The sequence below is a fragment of the Coffea arabica genome, chromosome 6c (assembly GCF_036785885.1).
Source record: "Coffea arabica cultivar ET-39 chromosome 6c, Coffea Arabica ET-39 HiFi, whole genome shotgun sequence".
NCBI classification, from domain to species: domain Eukaryota; kingdom Viridiplantae; phylum Streptophyta; class Magnoliopsida; order Gentianales; family Rubiaceae; genus Coffea; species Coffea arabica.
The window spans coordinates 4,427,195-4,445,720 of NC_092320.1; the positions used below are offsets into that span (position 1 = coordinate 4,427,195).

At 39.3% G+C, this 18,526-nt stretch overlaps 3 protein-coding genes across 3 annotated transcripts; 2 read left to right on the forward strand and 1 right to left on the reverse strand.

Annotated features, from left to right (window-relative positions):
• The first annotated feature begins 3,945 nt into the window (after nt 1–3,945).
• Nucleotides 3,946–5,939, forward strand: LOC113694746 (uncharacterized). Its single transcript, XM_027213609.2, has 6 exons — nt 3,946–4,229; nt 4,372–4,463; nt 5,046–5,124; nt 5,209–5,303; nt 5,449–5,544; nt 5,620–5,939. Exons 1-6 carry the CDS (start codon nt 4,049–4,051, stop codon nt 5,698–5,700), a joined length of 624 nt encoding a protein of 207 aa, XP_027069410.1. The 5' UTR covers nt 3,946–4,048; the 3' UTR covers nt 5,701–5,939.
• Nucleotides 5,940–8,010: 2,071 nt separating this feature from the next.
• On the forward strand, nt 8,011–10,547 carry LOC140008306 (ras-related protein RABE1a-like). Its single transcript, XM_072052216.1, has 8 exons — nt 8,011–8,289; nt 8,970–9,042; nt 9,143–9,243; nt 9,422–9,487; nt 9,625–9,722; nt 9,816–9,878; nt 10,097–10,195; nt 10,290–10,547. Exons 1-8 carry the CDS (start codon nt 8,217–8,219, stop codon nt 10,368–10,370), a joined length of 654 nt encoding a protein of 217 aa, XP_071908317.1. The 5' UTR covers nt 8,011–8,216; the 3' UTR covers nt 10,371–10,547.
• Nucleotides 10,548–10,737: 190 nt separating this feature from the next.
• Nucleotides 10,738–15,175, reverse strand: LOC140008307 (ras-related protein RABC2a-like). The gene is made up of 6 exons (XM_072052218.1): nt 14,467–15,175; nt 13,681–13,749; nt 12,982–13,047; nt 12,028–12,149; nt 11,522–11,650; nt 10,738–11,123 (listed from the first exon to the last, which is right to left on the reverse strand). Exons 1-6 carry the CDS (start codon nt 14,618–14,620, stop codon nt 11,016–11,018), a joined length of 648 nt encoding a protein of 215 aa, XP_071908319.1. The 5' UTR covers nt 14,621–15,175; the 3' UTR covers nt 10,738–11,015.
• Between the last annotated feature and the right edge of the window lie 3,351 nt (nt 15,176–18,526).

Here is an 18,526-nt window from a genome sequence, read left to right on the forward strand (position 1 = left end):
TTTAACCAGCTCATGCGACTGTTCGCAGCTCAGTTCTTTCGTCGCGAGCCTTCTCCAAGAGCACTGTTCAACTAATGACCATTCAGCAAAAGCCTGAGGAATCACTGCACGAATACATGGTGCGGTTCAATAATGAGACCCTCCAGATTTGGGACCGGGATGATAAAGTTGTCATGACTGCTTTCATCAATGAATTGTGTAAGCAGAAGCTATACACCGAGTTCGTCGATATACTTCCCAAGTCAGTTCGAGAAATGCTAGATCGAGCTCACGAGAGGGCTAATGCCATAGAAATTGACAGGTGCCGAACCTGTGCAATAATAATTACTAAAAAGTCCTAATTACCACCTCAATTAAATAATTATAAAACAAATCCAAGTACTAGAGCAGGGACCCTAGGTGTGCAATGGGTTACTTGATTCACCATATTCCCGAAGAGTTTGCTTGATCCGATATACCGGATTTGTCTATAAAAATATTAATTTTGCATACAATGGCAAGTAGGGTCGATTCCACAGGGAGCGGGTAGGAAATTATTTCTTTCCAAATTAGTAGAACAAAATTGGGGGATTTTCAATGGGAGATAAATAAATAGAATAAAAGTAAAATAAAAATAAAACGAACTAAATTCAGAACTAACTCACAAAATACAATTCAACAAAAATAGCAATTGATAAAAGTTCTACCCAAAGGATCAACTGCTCAGGCACGGTCCAATTAAATGTTCATCGAGGCAAAGGTATTTCATCCATTCATCACTAGGTTGGTTATAGTTATCAATAAACTCTGACAACCAGTTCTTCCTTACTTTTTCGACAGTCAAGGTACGACCATTGACTGCTTCTCTAACCAGATAACAACCCTAGGTACGACCGTAAGAATTTAATTACCCAATTGTATTAAAGCTAGAAGAACCCAACCCTAACCAATAAACACGCTAAGAGGGTTTATTTAAATTAGATCTTGCGTTTCTCCATCATAAAGCCAATTATGGTGGTTGCCACGGGGTGTTAACTAAATGAACAATTACGGATTCTATTTAATTAACGTCGCAGTAGGCTATTAAATTAAATCAAATACCCGGTCGTTGGTATTCAATTAATAAAATACCCATGAACAATTAATTCAGGAAACGCACGAATAGCAATAAAATGGAAGAAATAATGAAGATTCGATTAGATCTCACAGATATTATGGACCGCGCCCTCGAGTCAACCTTTGGGTAGAGGAGAAAATTAGCCGCTCCTCATCGTATCAACCTTGCGCGAATTAATTAATTTCATCCACGCAGACATCAAAGAATCTGGAACAGTGAAGTACGAAGAAAGAAAAAGGAAAGCGTCTTTCTTATCTCTGCGTTGGCAATCGTACTGAATCCCCAAATTCAATGCCAAAGCCCCCACGAATTGTACAGATCCGAAGACTAAAGTGAAAGAGTCAAACGTAAAGGACAAAAGCAAGAGGAAGAAAAGTCTTTTTCGTCTGACCCATTCGGCCCAAAATAAGAAAAGTTAAAGCTATCTAATCTCCTTTGCAATTGCTGCCGGAGAAGAGAACAAAAACCAAGAGAAAGGGCGTCTGATCCCCAAAAATAGAAAAAAGAAAACTAAAGCCTAAAGTAGATGATGTTTTGAATCTTGCTTTTTCCTTTCTTTATAGCCGCCGCAGGAACTCTCAGACGTCTGGCCCAATTCAAAAGCTAGCCTTTTGGAGTTTTTATCCCATGCTTCTCGCGGTTCACGTGGACCGCAGTCCGGCTTTCGATTTCATCCACCTTCTAAGGCGTGGCCACGCCCTGAGACGAAAGGTCTTCTGAAAATTTACCCTGCGAGATCATTTTTCATGCCTACCACCTACAATTCACACAAATATCGAATATGAGTGAAATTTCAATTCTTAGCACCGTGAATAGCCAAAATTAGGACAAAATAACAGTGCAAAATACGCCAAATAACCGTTCTATCAAGCAAATCGCCTGAAGAGTGAGCAGAGAGAATAGATTTCCTTCTATCCGAGCTCCCACTGAGCAAAGAAGATAGAATTCCTTCTATTCGAGCTCCTCCAACTGAGTAGAGAAGATAGAACTTCTTCTATCCGATCTCCTCCATCTGAGCAGAAAGGATAGAACTCCTTCTATCCGATCTCCTCCATCTGAGCAGAAAGGATAGAACTCCTTCTATCCGAGCTCTCACTGAGCAAAAAGGATAGAACTCATTCTATTCGAGCTCCCCAACTGAGCAGAGAGGATAGAACTTCTATCCGAGCTCACCCAACTGAGCAGAGAGAATAAAACTTCTTCTATTCGAGCGAGGATAGAACTCCTTCTATCCGAGCTCCCACTGAGCAGAAAGGATAGAACTTCTTCTATCCGAGCTCCTCTAACTGAGCAGAAAAGATAGAACTCCTTCTATCCGAGCTCCTACTGAGTAGAGAGAATAGAACTTCTTCTATCTGAGCTCTTCCAACTGAGCATAGAGAATAGAACCTCTTCTATTCGAGATCCAACTGAGTGGAACAGATAGAACTTCTCTGTTCGGCCTCTAAGCAAAGAGGATAAAACTCCTCTGTTCGATTTCAATATAGAGATGATAGAATTTCTCTGTTCGATCTCCAAGCAAAGAGAGTAGAATTCCTCTACTCGGTCCATAGTATAGTAATGACTTGCCGACCGTTCTATTCAGCCAACTTTCTCTGTTCGGCCTCTAGTTGCCAGTTGAGCAGACAGAGCGATGTTCTTTGCAGGTCACCACCTTAAGGTCTGTATGAATTTGAACCAGTTGCTTCTTTAGAGCTTCAACCTCTTAGGAAGAAACATCCAGTTCAGTCGATTCTGCTCGACGCTCATGAACACGGGTAGTCGATTGACATGTCCCCCTGAACTAGGACCAGATTCATGCGACCATGTGATGACTTTAGCCTTCAAAGGGAGGTTATTGTAGAGGAGCAAATCTACCGGAGCCACGTGTCAATTCGACATAATGACCTGTTAGTTCGGATAGGAGGGATGCCAGCTCGCGCATGGCTGCCGCTTCCCCGCTAGATGGGTCTGGTGGGCCGCGGCCTCCGAACCTTTCGGAGCTAGCCGATGGAGCCCTAAAAGGACTCCCTCCCCAGTCGGACTCTTAATCCTATAAGGAAACTACTATCCACAAGTCTATAAATATAGCACCACAAGACAACACAAGGTACGCCATCTACAATACTCTATACTGTTACATACTCATAAGTTCTACTAACTTAACCGTCGGAGTTGCTCCGGAAACTAGCCCCACCGTTTGTCCCTTTGCAAGTCGGTTCGCTCACCTTACCTGCGCATCAGCTAGCTCCCTCTCAGCTTGCACCAGCTTAGCTCGGATCGCGTTCCAAGACTGAGCTCGGTTTGCTCGTTTTCCTCCCATCAGCTCGTCCTTGACTAGCTCGCTCAGTCGCAGCAGCTCAACTCGGATCGCGTTTTTGGCAGTCGCATCAGAATGCCTTACCAACCCAATAGCAACAAAAATTCGATAATAAATGGAATATTTAGCGGGATATAATTGGATAATTAGATATATCCATACCCATTTAAAGCATATATCCATTTATAACTCGCACATTTGACTCATTTATTAAATAAATATAAATAAGTTGACTCGATATACCTAATATCTTAGTTATCATCCATTCAAATAACTTATTTTGACATTGCTAAAATTCTAAAGACATGCCTTGTTTCGATACGGAGCAGTGTGTATTTATTTTGCTAAAAACTGAACCAATGGGTAGCTAATTTTTAATGCAGCGTTGCTTTTTATTGGGTCCTAGTTGGCCCATCTGGATGGAAACAGAGTAGACTAGAAAGGTTTCTAGATGTGATTTGTCCAATTAAAGTACACCAAATGCCGAAAGCTGAGGGAGCTGTTGGCCCAAATGCAAATCTACCTATTATTTGGATCTTGGTCCAAAAATTTTTTTGTAAGCAATTTCAGTACTTAAAACAAAAAGTTTCAAGGATTTCAGTTGTTTCGAGTGTTTGCGCAACAGACGGACGGCTAGAGAGAGAGAGAGAGAGATGGCGGTAGCAGGAAGGCGGAACGGCATGGAGGATGAAGAAGAAGGAGAAGAGGGAATACTTTTTGACGAACAGCTCGAGTTCCTGGGAGACGTCTCCTACTCCGACACCCCGCCTCACCTCCGTGACCTAGCCACGGCGGCGGAGCGTGGCAACGTCGAGGACCTCCGTTTGGCCCTAGGTTAATTATCTCATATGTCCACTTTTCTTGTGTAATTACTTTAGAGGAGGGCATAACAGAGTTGCTCGTTACTTTATTGTTTAGATACGTCATGGGCTTATTTTTTACTGTGTGTCTGTCTCCTCTTTCATGGCTAATACAGATAATTTCATTGGAAGTATTGATGAACCTGTGGAGGATGGGGATACTGCCCTTCATCTTACCTGTTTGTATGGCCATTTGCCTTGTGTCCAGGTTCGTTTATAGTCATTTTCTTTGGTAGAATTTCTCTACTTTACCTTGGAATATGTTTGATAATAGTTTTATTACCTTCTGTCATGGTTCCTTGAAGCTCGTGCTCAATTGAGCCTTGAAACCGCAGCTTTGCCCCACCTCAGTTAGATAATAGCTATACTCCCACTTGACTTGGCTGAACTCAACTGCAAAGCCAATACAATCTTAAGTCTTAAGCCAAAGTCAGGCCATATTAGACCTTTACACAATCCTCGTAAAGATTACGTTTATTTTTTCCGTACAAATCAAATAGATACCAAAGTTGAAATATTTGTTAGTGGAACTAGTGATGAACACTAGAATAATGATGCTCTACTCAAGCATGTAGTGTGCTGAGTAGTGTATCCTGGAGCTTGAGGTTGACTTGAAATTCCTTGAAATTCAAAAGAATTCCGTTTAATTTAACCTGAGTGGTTTATTTTAAGTAGTTCACACAGGGGCTTCACTTGTTTGCACCCTGAGAAGTTTCTCGATCAACAAGTATTATTAATGCTATTGGGGGATCAAAATCTAAGAACTGTTTACTATCTGATCATTTCACAGCTCTTGTTGGAGAGAGGAGCTAACTTGGAGGTGAAGGATGAAGATGGAGCACTTCCCCTTCATGATGCTTGTGCAGGAGGTAGTCCAGGACTTTCATGGTACTTACGTTCAGTTTTTATTGCAAATTTTACTGATTTTGCTTAGGGAAGATGACTGTATGCAGGATATACAGATATAGTCCAGCTTCTACTCAACAGTGGTAATAGTCCGGAATGTGTTAAGAGAATGCTGGAATCTGTTGACCTGGATGGTGATACGGTGAGAAGTGATTGTAGGTTCTTCTAAGTTTTTCTGCTTTTGGGTTGGCTTGTAGCATTTTTAATTGAGGGAAGTAGTAGCTATAATTTGTACAATCTAAACAATCCTTATTTTGCTAATGACTTCTCTTGCTACTCATCTCTAGCCCCTTCATCATGCTGCCAGAGGTGAGCACATGGAGGCTATTAGGTTGTTGCTGGCCTCTGGGGCGTCTCCTAATAGGGAAAATGTCTATGGAAAGGTAAAGCTTATTTTCGATTACTTATTTTGGTGTTATTGCTCATACTTAGGCCAATACTAATGCATATTTTGGCAGACTCCACGTGAACTTGCTGACCCCGACACGGAAGCTAGGAGAATTTTGGAAGAGGCTGCCAGTGCCATGGCTGGCCATTAGGATTTTCAGTCATGATTTTGCTTATGCTTTGGTAACTGCTTTAGTAGTAAATTAGGATATATAGGTTGATATCCTGACCTGTCGGGAAATTGTGAAATGCTCGTGGTTTGTAATCGAGATATATTCTGTATCCACGCTTGAGGGGATGATTCTGTAGGTTAGCATTATTGTTACAGAGTTTATCTTCTTGAAATTGACTTAATATCAAGAGAAGAATTCATCCCCCTCGTTCCTGCTGAGTATGTTGTTGATATGTTCAATATGTAATTGACTTGTCATGCCCTGCTTCGTGGCAAATGCTGAGACCCTCTGTGCTTCCTCCAGTCAAAGTTTGAATGTCATTGTACCTGGTTGGTTAAGCCAATTAATATATGATCCAAGCTAGCGATTAGACTCAATTAAAAGATTTGTTAGGGACTAAAGTATATATTGGCATGTCTCAGCACTGTTAGGTGTCACAAGGGGAACTGATGCCGGTCTATTAGCATATGGTGCATTCATGGGATATGTTCCAATGGTTTGCGGATCTTCTGCATCATTTCCAGTGTCTAGTGGGGCGTTGCTGCTGATTTTACTTGATAATACTTTAGCCTCGACATTCTGCAGCTCCTTTTGACTTGCTGCCTTCATCTCAGATGTCTGAGAGGGCATCTACTTTGTTGGGTGAGGGGTAGGGATGTAATCGAGTCGAATCAGTGTTGAGTATCGTTATACTTGAATTCAAATGAGCAGCAAAAAAGGAATTCGAACTCGAACAATGGTTCAAAAACTCGAGATCGATTTGATTATGTTTAATTTTCTTGCTAGTATAATCGAACTCGAGCATTTGACTCAACTAAGAGAGTAATTCTAGTAATTTACATAACTCTCAAGTCTAAAAGACTAAAATTGTAATAATTAAATATATAATTTTTAATTAATTACTTTGTGCTCGATAAGTTCCAATCAGCCATCGAACTTGAAAAATTAGGCCTTGTTTGGATTGCTTGTTTCCGTCGAAAAATATTGTCGTTTTCCGTGATCACATTTCCCTATCACATTTTTCCCTCACATATATCAAATCTCTACAGTAATTTTTCCATGAAAAATGACGGAAAATGCAATCCAAACACAACCTTAGTATTTGAACTCAACTTGAATAATTATCGAATTACTCGTGCTCGACTCGCACTCTATTTTGACCAAGCTACTTGCCAGGAGCGCTGTTCGATTACACCCCTAGAACTGAGGAGATATTGTGCGTAATTTCTTCTCATAGTCCTTGACAGTTGATAAGAATAACATGGAGTATGATGCTTGATAGCACAGTAGTGGTCCTAAAATACTGTCCTAAAATTGTGACCAATTGCCTGTTTGATACTCCAACATGGCCATGAAACAGTTACAGCACAGGCGAATACTCGTGTCCTGTTGAAACTTGTCTATTCATAATCATGTATGAGATGCCAAATGCAAAGACATCTTATAAGAATTAAACACCACAGACTCGGATGCCTATAGAATGTTACTATATAAACGGTCAGTTATCGTCTCCTCTTATTTCTTCAACGGCCATTCACCTCTATTTAGCCTAGACAGTTTTTATGCATATAGCTGCATTCATTGTAAATGTCACCGACAAATATTTTCAATTTGATTGGAAGGATATATTTGGCTTCCGTCCTTCAATTTAGCCATTGAACATACGATCCTGGCCAAATGCCTCTATATCCTAGTCAAGGAAGTATTTATCCTTGGTTTTCCCGATGAATGCTCACTGGACACTTGTTAACACGCATAAAATTTATCTAATCTATCATATATACGCACACACACATATATATATATACATATGCGAATAATTATCATCTACATTTGCATTTACATTCTTTTTCTGTTTAATCTTACATACACTCTTTTATATTTATTTACTTTTGTTAATCAATTTTATATTTTTAAAAATATAATATCAAAAATATATTTTAACGAGTATTCAATAGACACCCAAACCCTTTATCCTCGGCCATCTGCATATGAATGTATATGGATTATCGCAAATGGCTCAAGCCATAACTTTCCCCGAGCAATACATCAGCATTCTACTATCAATCTGCCATTACAGCAGCTCCCTGTTCGACTTAATATATATCAAATTAATATTAGTTTATATTTGCCAAATAAAAAAAAAAAATTACCATAGGAAAGGTGGGAGCTGAGGGAGCCGCCCGGGTGGGTGGGCCTAACGGTCAATTATGAAATAGGATGGATGCCCGGTCATCCGATAAAAGAAGAGCAAATAATTCAAGAAGAAGAAACCTGAACGTCAGTCTGCTCTGCTCCAAAAGAATCAATTTCGTTACCCTGTATCGTAATGTAGATGACCTCTTCTCTAACTATTTGTACTGTTTCTTTTGTCAATTCTTTCCATTTGTCTTTCACTAAACTAGTACCTAGTACACGACTAAAGACCAGTTACAAAACCAGCTACTCTCGAGAACCATAGATAGAGGAGGTTCACAAACGGCCTCAAGAAGAAAATGGCAGCCACTCCTACTAGAGCACGAGCTGACTATGAGTGCCTCGTCAAGCTCCTCCTCATTGGCGACAGCGGCAAGTCTTCCTCTTTTCCTCTCTCTCTCTCTCTCTCTCTCTCTCTCTCTCTCTCTCTCTCTCTTCATGAACATAAAACAAATCTTATCGAGCTTAGGACTTCGGAGAGGTGCTGCTTTTATAATAATAATAATTACAAAAAAAAAAAAAAAAACCTCGTTTCGTCATTCGTGTCAAAAAGCATGCGGTCGCTGACTTGATAATGGTACTAAATTTGACATGCTGCGTTAGTTGTTTGTAGCTTTCTTGTTTTTACATCAGAAGGGTGCTTGTTATTCTTTTCCACTAGAAGCCTCAGAGGTTCACCCGAATCACCTTTTTCCTTTTTCTCCGTCACATCCTTCTCGGATTTTTCTAACAAAATAGGGAATTTTTACCGTAAGCTTGATTTTGACATTCGAAATTGCCCTCGAACATAGAATCCTGGTGGGAGAGTTTCCTCCCGGTCACTGATGATCCCTCGTGCTCTCTTTTAAGTAGTCTTTCACTCGGGGAGTCTCAATTCAATTCGAGATGGTCTTAGAAAAGAGTAACGGTGCGCTGCTTTGTCTCCCATCGCACCACCTTGATATGAAGATGGAGACTACCGTATATCATTAGAGCCCTGCAACCCCAATCACCTTTTCCCTGTTCCGTCTTTCAACTTTTCCGGTACACTGACGTACGTATCTTGGCTTCAGGAGTTGGAAAGAGTTGCATTCTATTGAGGTTCTGTGAAGATTCATTTACAACGAGTTTTATCTCCACCATTGGGTACTGTGCCACAAAAAAAATATGGCCCTTGAATGGATTAAACTCGATAGCACATTCTTAAATCTGTTCCAGCCCGCTGAAACTCTGATGTTTCTTTCAGCATTGACCTTAAGATTAGGACAATTGAGCTCGATGGAAAGCGCATTAAATTACAAATATGGGATACAGCTGGTCAAGAACGTTTTAGAACTATCACCACAGGTAGCTACTAGCTAGCTCTCTTTTCAAAATCTATATGTTAAGTTTTTGTTGTATGAGGATGTAAATATGCTCCTTGCTTTTTCTGAAAACTAATTAAGCAAGAAGTCAGTCATGCATAAATTTTGAGTACAAACTCATCTGACATTGCGTTTGGACTTTAATTTTCTCTCTTGTGTAGCTTATTACAGAGGAGCCATGGGCATATTGCTGGTCTATGATGTTACGGATGAATCGTCGTTCAACAGTATCTCTCGTTCCCACTTCCCACTTCTCTTTTTTTTTTGGTTGTTTGAAAAAGAAAGGATTTACCGCATCCATCCTTTGATTCTTTCGTTTTAACTTTAAGCTGTGATGGATGGAAATCATCATATTTTTTTGTAGACATCAGAAACTGGATTAGGAATATAGAACAACATGCTTCCGACAGTGTGAACACCATTCTCGTTGGAAATAAAGCTGACATGGATGAGAGCAAAAGGGTAAAGATTTACTAGTCATCAGTACGTAATTGTTCCGCTGCTCTTGCTTTCTCTCCGGTCAAAATGTAACTGAATTTAATTTCCATTTGGCAGGCGGTGCCAACATCACGAGGCCAGGCATTAGCCAATGAATACGGCGTTAAATTTTTTGAGACGGTGAGCAGACAAACGAGCCCACGAGTTTATGACCCTCACGAGCTACTCCTCCCTCCCTACCTAAAGATTTTTTTGGTGTTTTAACACAGATTTCGTGATGATGGCTTATTTTAGGCATTTGCTGTATTCGTGTTGAATAAAGCAAAGCTAACTTCCCCGTGATGTTTTATTAGTATTAGAGGACGCTGAAACTCATGGGACTTTTTTGACTTGACCAGAGTGCTAAAACAAATCATAACGTGAACGAAGTATTCTTTTCGATTGCCCGAGACATAAAGAAAAGGCTGGCTGAGACTGAGAGTGAAATCAGAGCAGAGGTAGACATCTATTCTCATAAATCCTGCTGTTATAATCCGAATCTTTGACGGCTTATGGCATATACAATTCTCTGACTCGCCTACTTTCTTGTAGCCCCCAACCATCAAAATCAATAAACCAGACCCAGTAAAGATCTCAACTGCAGAACCGCAAAAATCAGCTTGCTGCAGCTGAAAGTCGGAGTTGTGCGTGCTGACTCTTTGCAATTATGAATTATGATGTAAAAAACTATGAGAAGGCAGTAATAAGGCAATGTTGCGCAGTTTTGAGTGATATGTTAGTGTAGATCACTGTCATTGTCTCCGTTCCTTCCCTTATTTATGCACGGTAGACTGAATACTATAATCCACACGCATATTTGTTAGAATGCTTTTGTCTTACAAACTCCATGCATTCACCTAGTGCATTTTAAATTGATGCAGCCAGCATTATGTGCTGAAAAACCATGCAGGTGATACTCGTCACGGAGTTCCTCAGTGGTGTATGGCAGCTAAATTATATTCACAGCGCAGCAGCGTAAGAAGTTGAATCTAGATCAGAATAAATACAAGCAATTCTGTTTCATTGACAATTTTGAGTGACGCTTAACAAACATAAGCCAAAAAACAAAAGATGCTAGTAAATTTACACATGCTAATAGATGTTATTGGCGTCAACATCCCAGAGCACCAGCATATGTACCAGCGACAACTCAAGCACAACAGCAACATTAAGGAAATCAAAGGCTACCATATACGTATTCTGGTCATCATTTCGAAGAAATGCTCTGCTTCTGGGGCGATCACTTAATAAGTCTTCCAAATCAAGATCTGCAGTGTTTTATGAGCAACAACTGCCACCAGATGTGTGATGCACTTGTTTCTGTTTTAAAATATTTCTCTTCCCTACAGCAGACCCTTCTTCCAAAAGACTGGGCACCTCCATAATCTGGGTTAAGTAAAAAATAAAGTAAACACATAAGGGAATCGTGGGGCTATTCAAACATAAGGTACCGTAGTTGGTAAAATTCATAAGCAACCTTAGTAGAACTGTAATGGAGAATAATTCAGTACTTCAATAGGCGTGCTAAGGTTTCCCAATAAACTTACTAGTAGATTGACATCAATTTGAAAGATACATGACATAAGTTTTACCTTCCTAACCCTGATTTATTGAGTTTGGTCGCGACAAATAATAGATACATTACCATCAAATTTATAGCATATAGCTCTAAATCAATTAGCATCATCCACATCGCAGAGTTTTGTGTCTTTGCAACAGGTTTGTGTTGGAGTTCAAAACTATGGGTGCAACATCCAGAATCCAAAAATGATGAATTTCTGTACCTTCAAAGCCAGTTCTTCAAAGCATTGCTCCACATTTTCTCGCGTTCTGGCACTGCATTCAAGAAATAAAGACCCTAGCTCTTCTGCAAGGGTCATTCCTTCTTCCTTGCTTACAACTCTTTCAGACTCCTAAAAATGCAAAGCAATGCAAGTTAGCTAACTTTTACTTTTTTAGATTTACAGAAAATAAAGATGAACAATCATTGAATGCAGCACTAGTCCATCTTTATGACATTATAAACTACTTGATCAAACCTGCTCAACTGGTGCCCCACCCCCCTTCCTCCCCCAAAGGGGAAAAAATATGGGAAAAAAACAAGGATGTGTTTTTGGTGGGAAGCTAATAGGATGTTGGATCAGCAGTGACAGTGGGCTCAAGTTAACTTGCCTATAACATCAAATCTAAATAAGCGACCATGCTTCATTCTTTCTTGACAAAGAAAGACATGGAGCTTGAATGAACGGAGAAAGCTAGCCAAAAACAATTTATGGATTTATTAGCTTACCTTGTCAACTTTGTTACCAACAAGCATCTTGACACAATCCTGATTAGTAGAATAAAGTTCGACTTCTTTTGCCCATATATCAGACAAGTCTGTAAAGGTTTCCCTCCTTGTCACATCATAAACTAAACATGACAAAACAAAGTACGTCAATCAGAATGAAATTGCAGACATTTAAAAGCTATACGGCAATATTTGTTCATGTACTAAAAAGGTTCATCAATAATTGCATGACACTTCTCCAAAACAGATTGACAATGCTCGAACTGGAAATTATTTGTACAAAAATTTCAGTTTCAACAAATATACTGGTCCTATCATGCTCATATGATTTAGGACTCGTAGCTTCGTTTAATTTCAAGCTCTAAAAAAGGTTACAAGTGCTTTCCTTTACAAAAAGGAAGTGCCAAGGGCACATATAGATGATCATCTTAGTGAAACAGTACTATAAAAACCTAAAGGTTCACAGTACCGTACAATATTTTGGGCAGAATTCCAACTGACTGCATAGACAATGCCTACTATGGACAACTTCATATTACTCAACTGGGAAGAGTCTCCCACAAAATGAAAAACTCTGGACTGTGGCCTGGGATGGCAGCAGTCTGGTCTTAAAGCAAACAAAGAAATATGCATGAAGGAACCTTACCAACCATGTTGCAAAAGGAAAAGGATCAAAGAAATTCTCCGACAAGAGAAACAGCAAATTTTGCATAGAGTTCAGCAATGTTAAAAAATGGCCAATGCTCAAAAGTTAAAAGAATGATTATGTGTATTCTGTTTTTCTAAGCAACAGTAGTCCATAAATTGACCAGAAATCCGAGAACAATGATAATGCAATTAAATAAACAAAATCTCATCTTATCAATCACGTCTTAAAAGAATTACTTATTTTGCAGGATGACAAAAAGGCTTCATAAATATGAAAGAATCTATAGTGATCTATCCATGACATACCAAGAACGATCCCTTGAGCACCTCTGTAGTATGAGCTTGTCAAAGTCCTGAACCTCTCTTGTCCAGCTGCAAAAGGTGTCATGAGCCCCATCAGATCACGGAGAACAAAATATGCAGTAGTAGGACAGTGGAAACAAATAGCAAGAGGGGCGCACTATCATCAGAAAGTAGTAGCTTGGATTATTTATGAAAAAGGAGGCTAAGCTTATTTTAAGTCATGAATCAAGGATCCCAACAATAAATTGCCATTAGCAGCACTAGGAAAAAGAGGAATACAAACCCAAATTGGGTCTGATCATGGTGAAGTAGTACTGATTGTCGGTTTCTAATCTTAAGGAGGAAGAAGTTGCATGATCAGCTGTGATGGCAAGACAAGACCTTCTGACAGATAAGAAGATTTACATATAATAACAACTTCTGGGGAAAATGTTAATTAGGATGGCACAGCATGTTGAGAACAGTAGAGAAAGTACAAACATTTGACTTGTACTAGGTAAAGCGCAAATTGTCCTGCTCTATTTTGTGAAATTACAGCTAGTTCTATGTCCAAAGAGATTAACCACTTGAACCTATGATAGAAAAAAAAAACAAATAAAAGTAAAGGTGTATCATAATATTTGCACAAAAGAACTTCATAAAGAGAATTCGGAAAGCTGCCATAAACAGTTAGCATAACTATAAATGATAGGATCTGCTTACCGGTATCCCAAATTGTAAGCTTCAACTTCTTCCCACCAACAGTGAGCAGCTTGATCTTAAAATCCACACCTGGAATGAGGCACAAAATCGTTGGTTAGCAGATGCAGATTAAGCTGGCTCACAGATTCAACTCTATATTGGAGGGAGAATCCTTGTTGTCCGATAGGATACATTAAAAAAAAAAAAAAAAAGTGCTGGTGTATCGACCAGTCATGTAATTGTAGCCAAACAAAGTGCAGATTCTAAGGATTTCACCAAGAGGAGGAAAGTTCAAACTAAAACAATCACTCTCTGGCATACAGTCTACATAGAAAAATCTATACTAACATGTGATGAAAACTTGCCGCCGAGAAATCTCCATATTGATCCAATTAATGTGCGCCCCCTGGCTCTTAAAAACCGATTTGACAACCAAAATTTTGCTAATTAAACAGTGACTAATGAATTGCAATAAGTGCAATGGATGATTGGAGACGACAAATTAGTTCAGTCAAAATCATAGAGCAGAACAGGAGACGCTACTTGTAACAGTAAAATTGAAATCTGGCATCAAAATCATTGTGCTTTAAAGATGAGATCACTCAGTAAAACACTACACAATAATTATCATAAAAATGTGCAGTAATGCATATAATCCGCATTTTTAAATTTCTTCATTCGAAGTACGATCGATACATAGCATTAGATAGAGGTGTACCCGTATCATGTACGCAGAGAATTGTGGAGGGGGCATACAAGCATATAGAAATGGAAATAGAAAAGAAAGAAGCAAAGAGTAAAGGTTACCGATGGTAGGGGAAAGATCTTCAACAGAATTCGAGATGAAAGTGACGAGAAGGCTGCTTTTGCCGACTCCGGAGTCTCCGATCAACAAGATCTTAAATGACAGATCGTAGCTGCTGCTACTGCTATTACTACTGCTGAGTCCGGTGGAGGCCATTCCTGCTCTTCTTCTTCAAGTCGAGAATCTTTCTGTTTCTCTCTCTAAAAGAAGCCTTCTTCTTCTTCTTCTTCTTCTGACGCCCACATGTACATGTATTTGCGTGCCTATACGAATATACTACTACTGCAATTTATATGTAACAGTAACAAATGAAATGCGTGTATTCAATGAGAGAGAGAGAGAGAGAAAGAGATGGAAATATACTACTAGTAGCAGTACAAAAGGCTTAAAAGCAAAGTGCAAAGCTCACGAGCCATTACACCTCCCTCCCTCCCTCCCTTTGTTTTTATATACTCCTCTACAGTAGTATCTGTGAGTACATTGAGAGAGAGAGATATATATACATATAAAGATGATGGGAGGGGGCGTGAATGATGGAGAAAGAAAACGGGCTTAGCTGAAGAGTCAGGACAACTCTTATTCTTTTCTTTTCCCTCCCCCAAAGTACTCCCCCCTCCTACGCTTCTCTTTATTCGCCACCACTACCAAGTTATTAGTGACTGCTGCCTCCTGGAAAAAGGGATGCGCAGATGCTATTCCGTTTTCGCGCGGAATCTCCCCCCTCCCAAACGGTTGCTGTCCTGTTGCCTTCTGTCTCCCCCTGTTTCTGCTAGGCCTACACCTCCAAATATTTTTGAAAAAAAAAAAAACTCTCTCTCTCAACTTATTTTACTACATTTTTAACTAGCCAATGTGGATTCAACTCCCAGTATTCGTTTCTGTTCACACGTTTCATTCGTGATATTTTTGAGTTGTAAATTTCATGATTTTTAGGTTAGTTTGTAAATTGTTATTATAAAAAAAACACACACACACGCACATGGACCTTCGGCCTCTTTTTTTTTTTTTGTCAGATATGATAAACCTACATTATTCTATACTAGAAGAGGGAATCTGAAGAGGTCCAGGGATAACTCGAAGGGAATTGAACTACCATCGGACCATACAAGTGCACTACGCACCCGTATAAATTTTTGTTCAGCAAGCTCACATAGTGTGGCAATTGATGGGAGGCAAGATTTGAACTCTGAACCTTCCACTCCACCCAGCCTTAATGGTTTGGTGGGTGGCCACTGGCCCAAAGTCTTGTGGTTCCTTCGGCCTTGTTTGGAAAGGGATTTTTCACTAAAAAATCTCTACGTTTTTAATGAACACATTTTTCAATCATCTTTTTACCTCACACATATTAAATCGTTACAATACATTTTGTACAAAAATTCCAAAAAATTACAATCCAAACACGACCTAACTTAATGCTCTATCAACTTTGTGCTACAATCACCACAGAAATTGAAATTTGCATACCAAACGATCAAGTCTCTCCGGTAGGAAAACATAAAACTTCGTTCATTTGAGCTCTAGCTCAAACTGTAATCTAAGTAAAACTCCAGTTTGTGTAAATGTCAATCCACACAATTAAATAATATTCAAAGCTTTACTCATTTAAACCATGCTTTAAAACTAGGAATATAATAACAAGGCAACCACTTGGTAGATTTAGTCTACGTAGATCATGTGATCTAAATTTTACCATGCCATGAAATAAAATTTTACCAATGATTTTTTTGTTGTGACAAATTCTAAACCACGATGCAGAAGACCAGCTCCATCTAAGTTTTTACCTAATAATAATAGAGCGTGGGCGATGAACAGAGTGGCATCGTCGTAATTAGGGAAGGAGATGGGGTCTGAAGACCAAATGTCAGTTTGATGCGTGAATTGGGCTCCATGTACTCTGGCGGTGGGTCAATGTCTCAAGTGGGCCTTATCTTGCACAGAAGATTGGTTTGAATTGGACCCAATATGTCTCCAGCTTTCCGGCGTTTGTTGTTCAGGATCCTTGGAAGAAATGGTGATGATCTTAACCTGTTATTGTTTGGTTTCTTTGCTGAAAAAGGATTTTTTTTTTTTGAACTGAAAAAAAAAAAGATTGACTAATTAAGTACATGCGTGTGTTCTTTTAACCTTTTGACACAGAAAAGCTGGAGCATGCATAAATGGGTCGGGGAGGTGATGCGCTCTTTTGCCAATTTTAACGGATTTCTTTGATGACAAGCTGCAGGAGAGCGAATGACAGTAATGTCAAGACATAAGGCTATAAACAACACCATTAAACAATAGTGGGGGGGGTTTTGCACTGATTGAGATGTTTCTCTGTTCTGCTTTTCTTTTCGCGCATAATCAGTGCGTGAATTTGTTAAAGAAAAATCGGAAAAGAAGAGAGAGGAGAATGTTCTCAAAGTTCATGATACTAACATCGAGAATATGTTCCAACCAGTACACCATTTTGAGAAGAGTAAGGTTTTGTTTGATAATTCAATTCAGTATTTAAATTTACTGGCTTCAGATTTTAATACGTTCAGACGCGTTTGATCACAAAAAATGATTAAATAGTATTGTTTTTTTTTAAAGGCAAAACATATATCTAAAAATAAGAGAGAAACTATTCACTTACTGCTTAATATGATGTATACTCAAATGTATCCGCAGATTTTGTCCTTAATAATTTAATAAGTTAATGAATTCAAATTTTAGATTTTAGTTTTACCAGACACACCATAAACGTTCCCCCTCGTACTTATAATCGGTGGCTAATCCTATCATGTTCGACAGCTCATGTTCAAGAATTGGCTTTACAAGTTCTAGTTGTTCCATTCCAAAAGTTCTCTATGTTACATTAAAACCCGATTTAGATGCTTTCATGATGAATCAGCTATTAAAGGTCTTGGCTTGGTCAGATAATACGATATCAGACTGTTACTCCTTTAGTCCTTTCTAGGCATCAATTTAGATTGTTTAGAACTAATTGATTGCCTGAGAGGGCCAAGGCCACACTATCTCACCTTTTTCTCTTCAAGTTACAAACAAGCATAGAGTACTAGACATCGGTTTTTGGCGCTAAACAACCCAATACTTGCCCCTTTACCAAAGCCCCTTTCCTTCCTTGTCTGTTTCTTGTACTTTGTAATCAATGTACCGATGCAGGGAGCATATCACAGCCCCACCAGCGCCATGCCGGTTAATGTTTTCAAATTTGATCTGTCCCTCTCATCATTATTCGTTAACCATCCTAGAAGGGGAAAAAAAAAGGAATTGAACCATCGTGTTTCCGATAGTAGATCATGCTCTCTTTAATAGTAAATCATACAAAGAATGGTTACTGGTTAAAAAAGGAAGCGGTCCAGATTTCAGAAATTCATCAGATAGATTAAAATAACTTGGAAAGGGACACGAGTAGTGCGCGATGCCGTGGCTATGCAGGACAAGGACGGGGTCCGGATGCAAGTTTTTGTTGCGCGGCATCCCTTTCTTTACAATCCAAGAAACTATCGCCTGATCAAACCTTTGTTGGAGAGCCATGACATTGACCGGCGTCACCATCTGGATCTGGTTCCCGATCAGTTGGACAAACCATCTGCCTACTTCACTTGGTTTCCAGTTTCCACAATAATACCGGAAGACCGCGCTGTGGACTGTATAATACGTGATATAAATTTGTACGCAGTTCTTCTTTCTTGTTCCCTCCCTTGATTTCTCTAGGAGGACAAAGGACTTGGAGCAAGGAACAATTGTCAATCACAATTATTTGAAATGGTTCATGGTTCAACCAACGCCCTTTTGAGCGGTTGACCACCACTAAAAACTTTAAATTTTGATGGAATGAGAGGTCAAAAGTTCAAATCCTACCTCCTATCAATGTGCTACTATGCGTGGCTTCTTCTAAATCTATACAAGTGCGTAATACACTCGTTTAATCTGATGGTGATTTAATTCTTGTCAGTTTTTATAGATCCCGTTGGGTCTCTTCCACCCCCCTCTCCCCTCCCCCAATAAAGTGTAAATTAGAGTAGAAGTAGGATAGACTGGCAGTTGCCGTCTAATTTAAAAAAAAAAAAAAAGTTA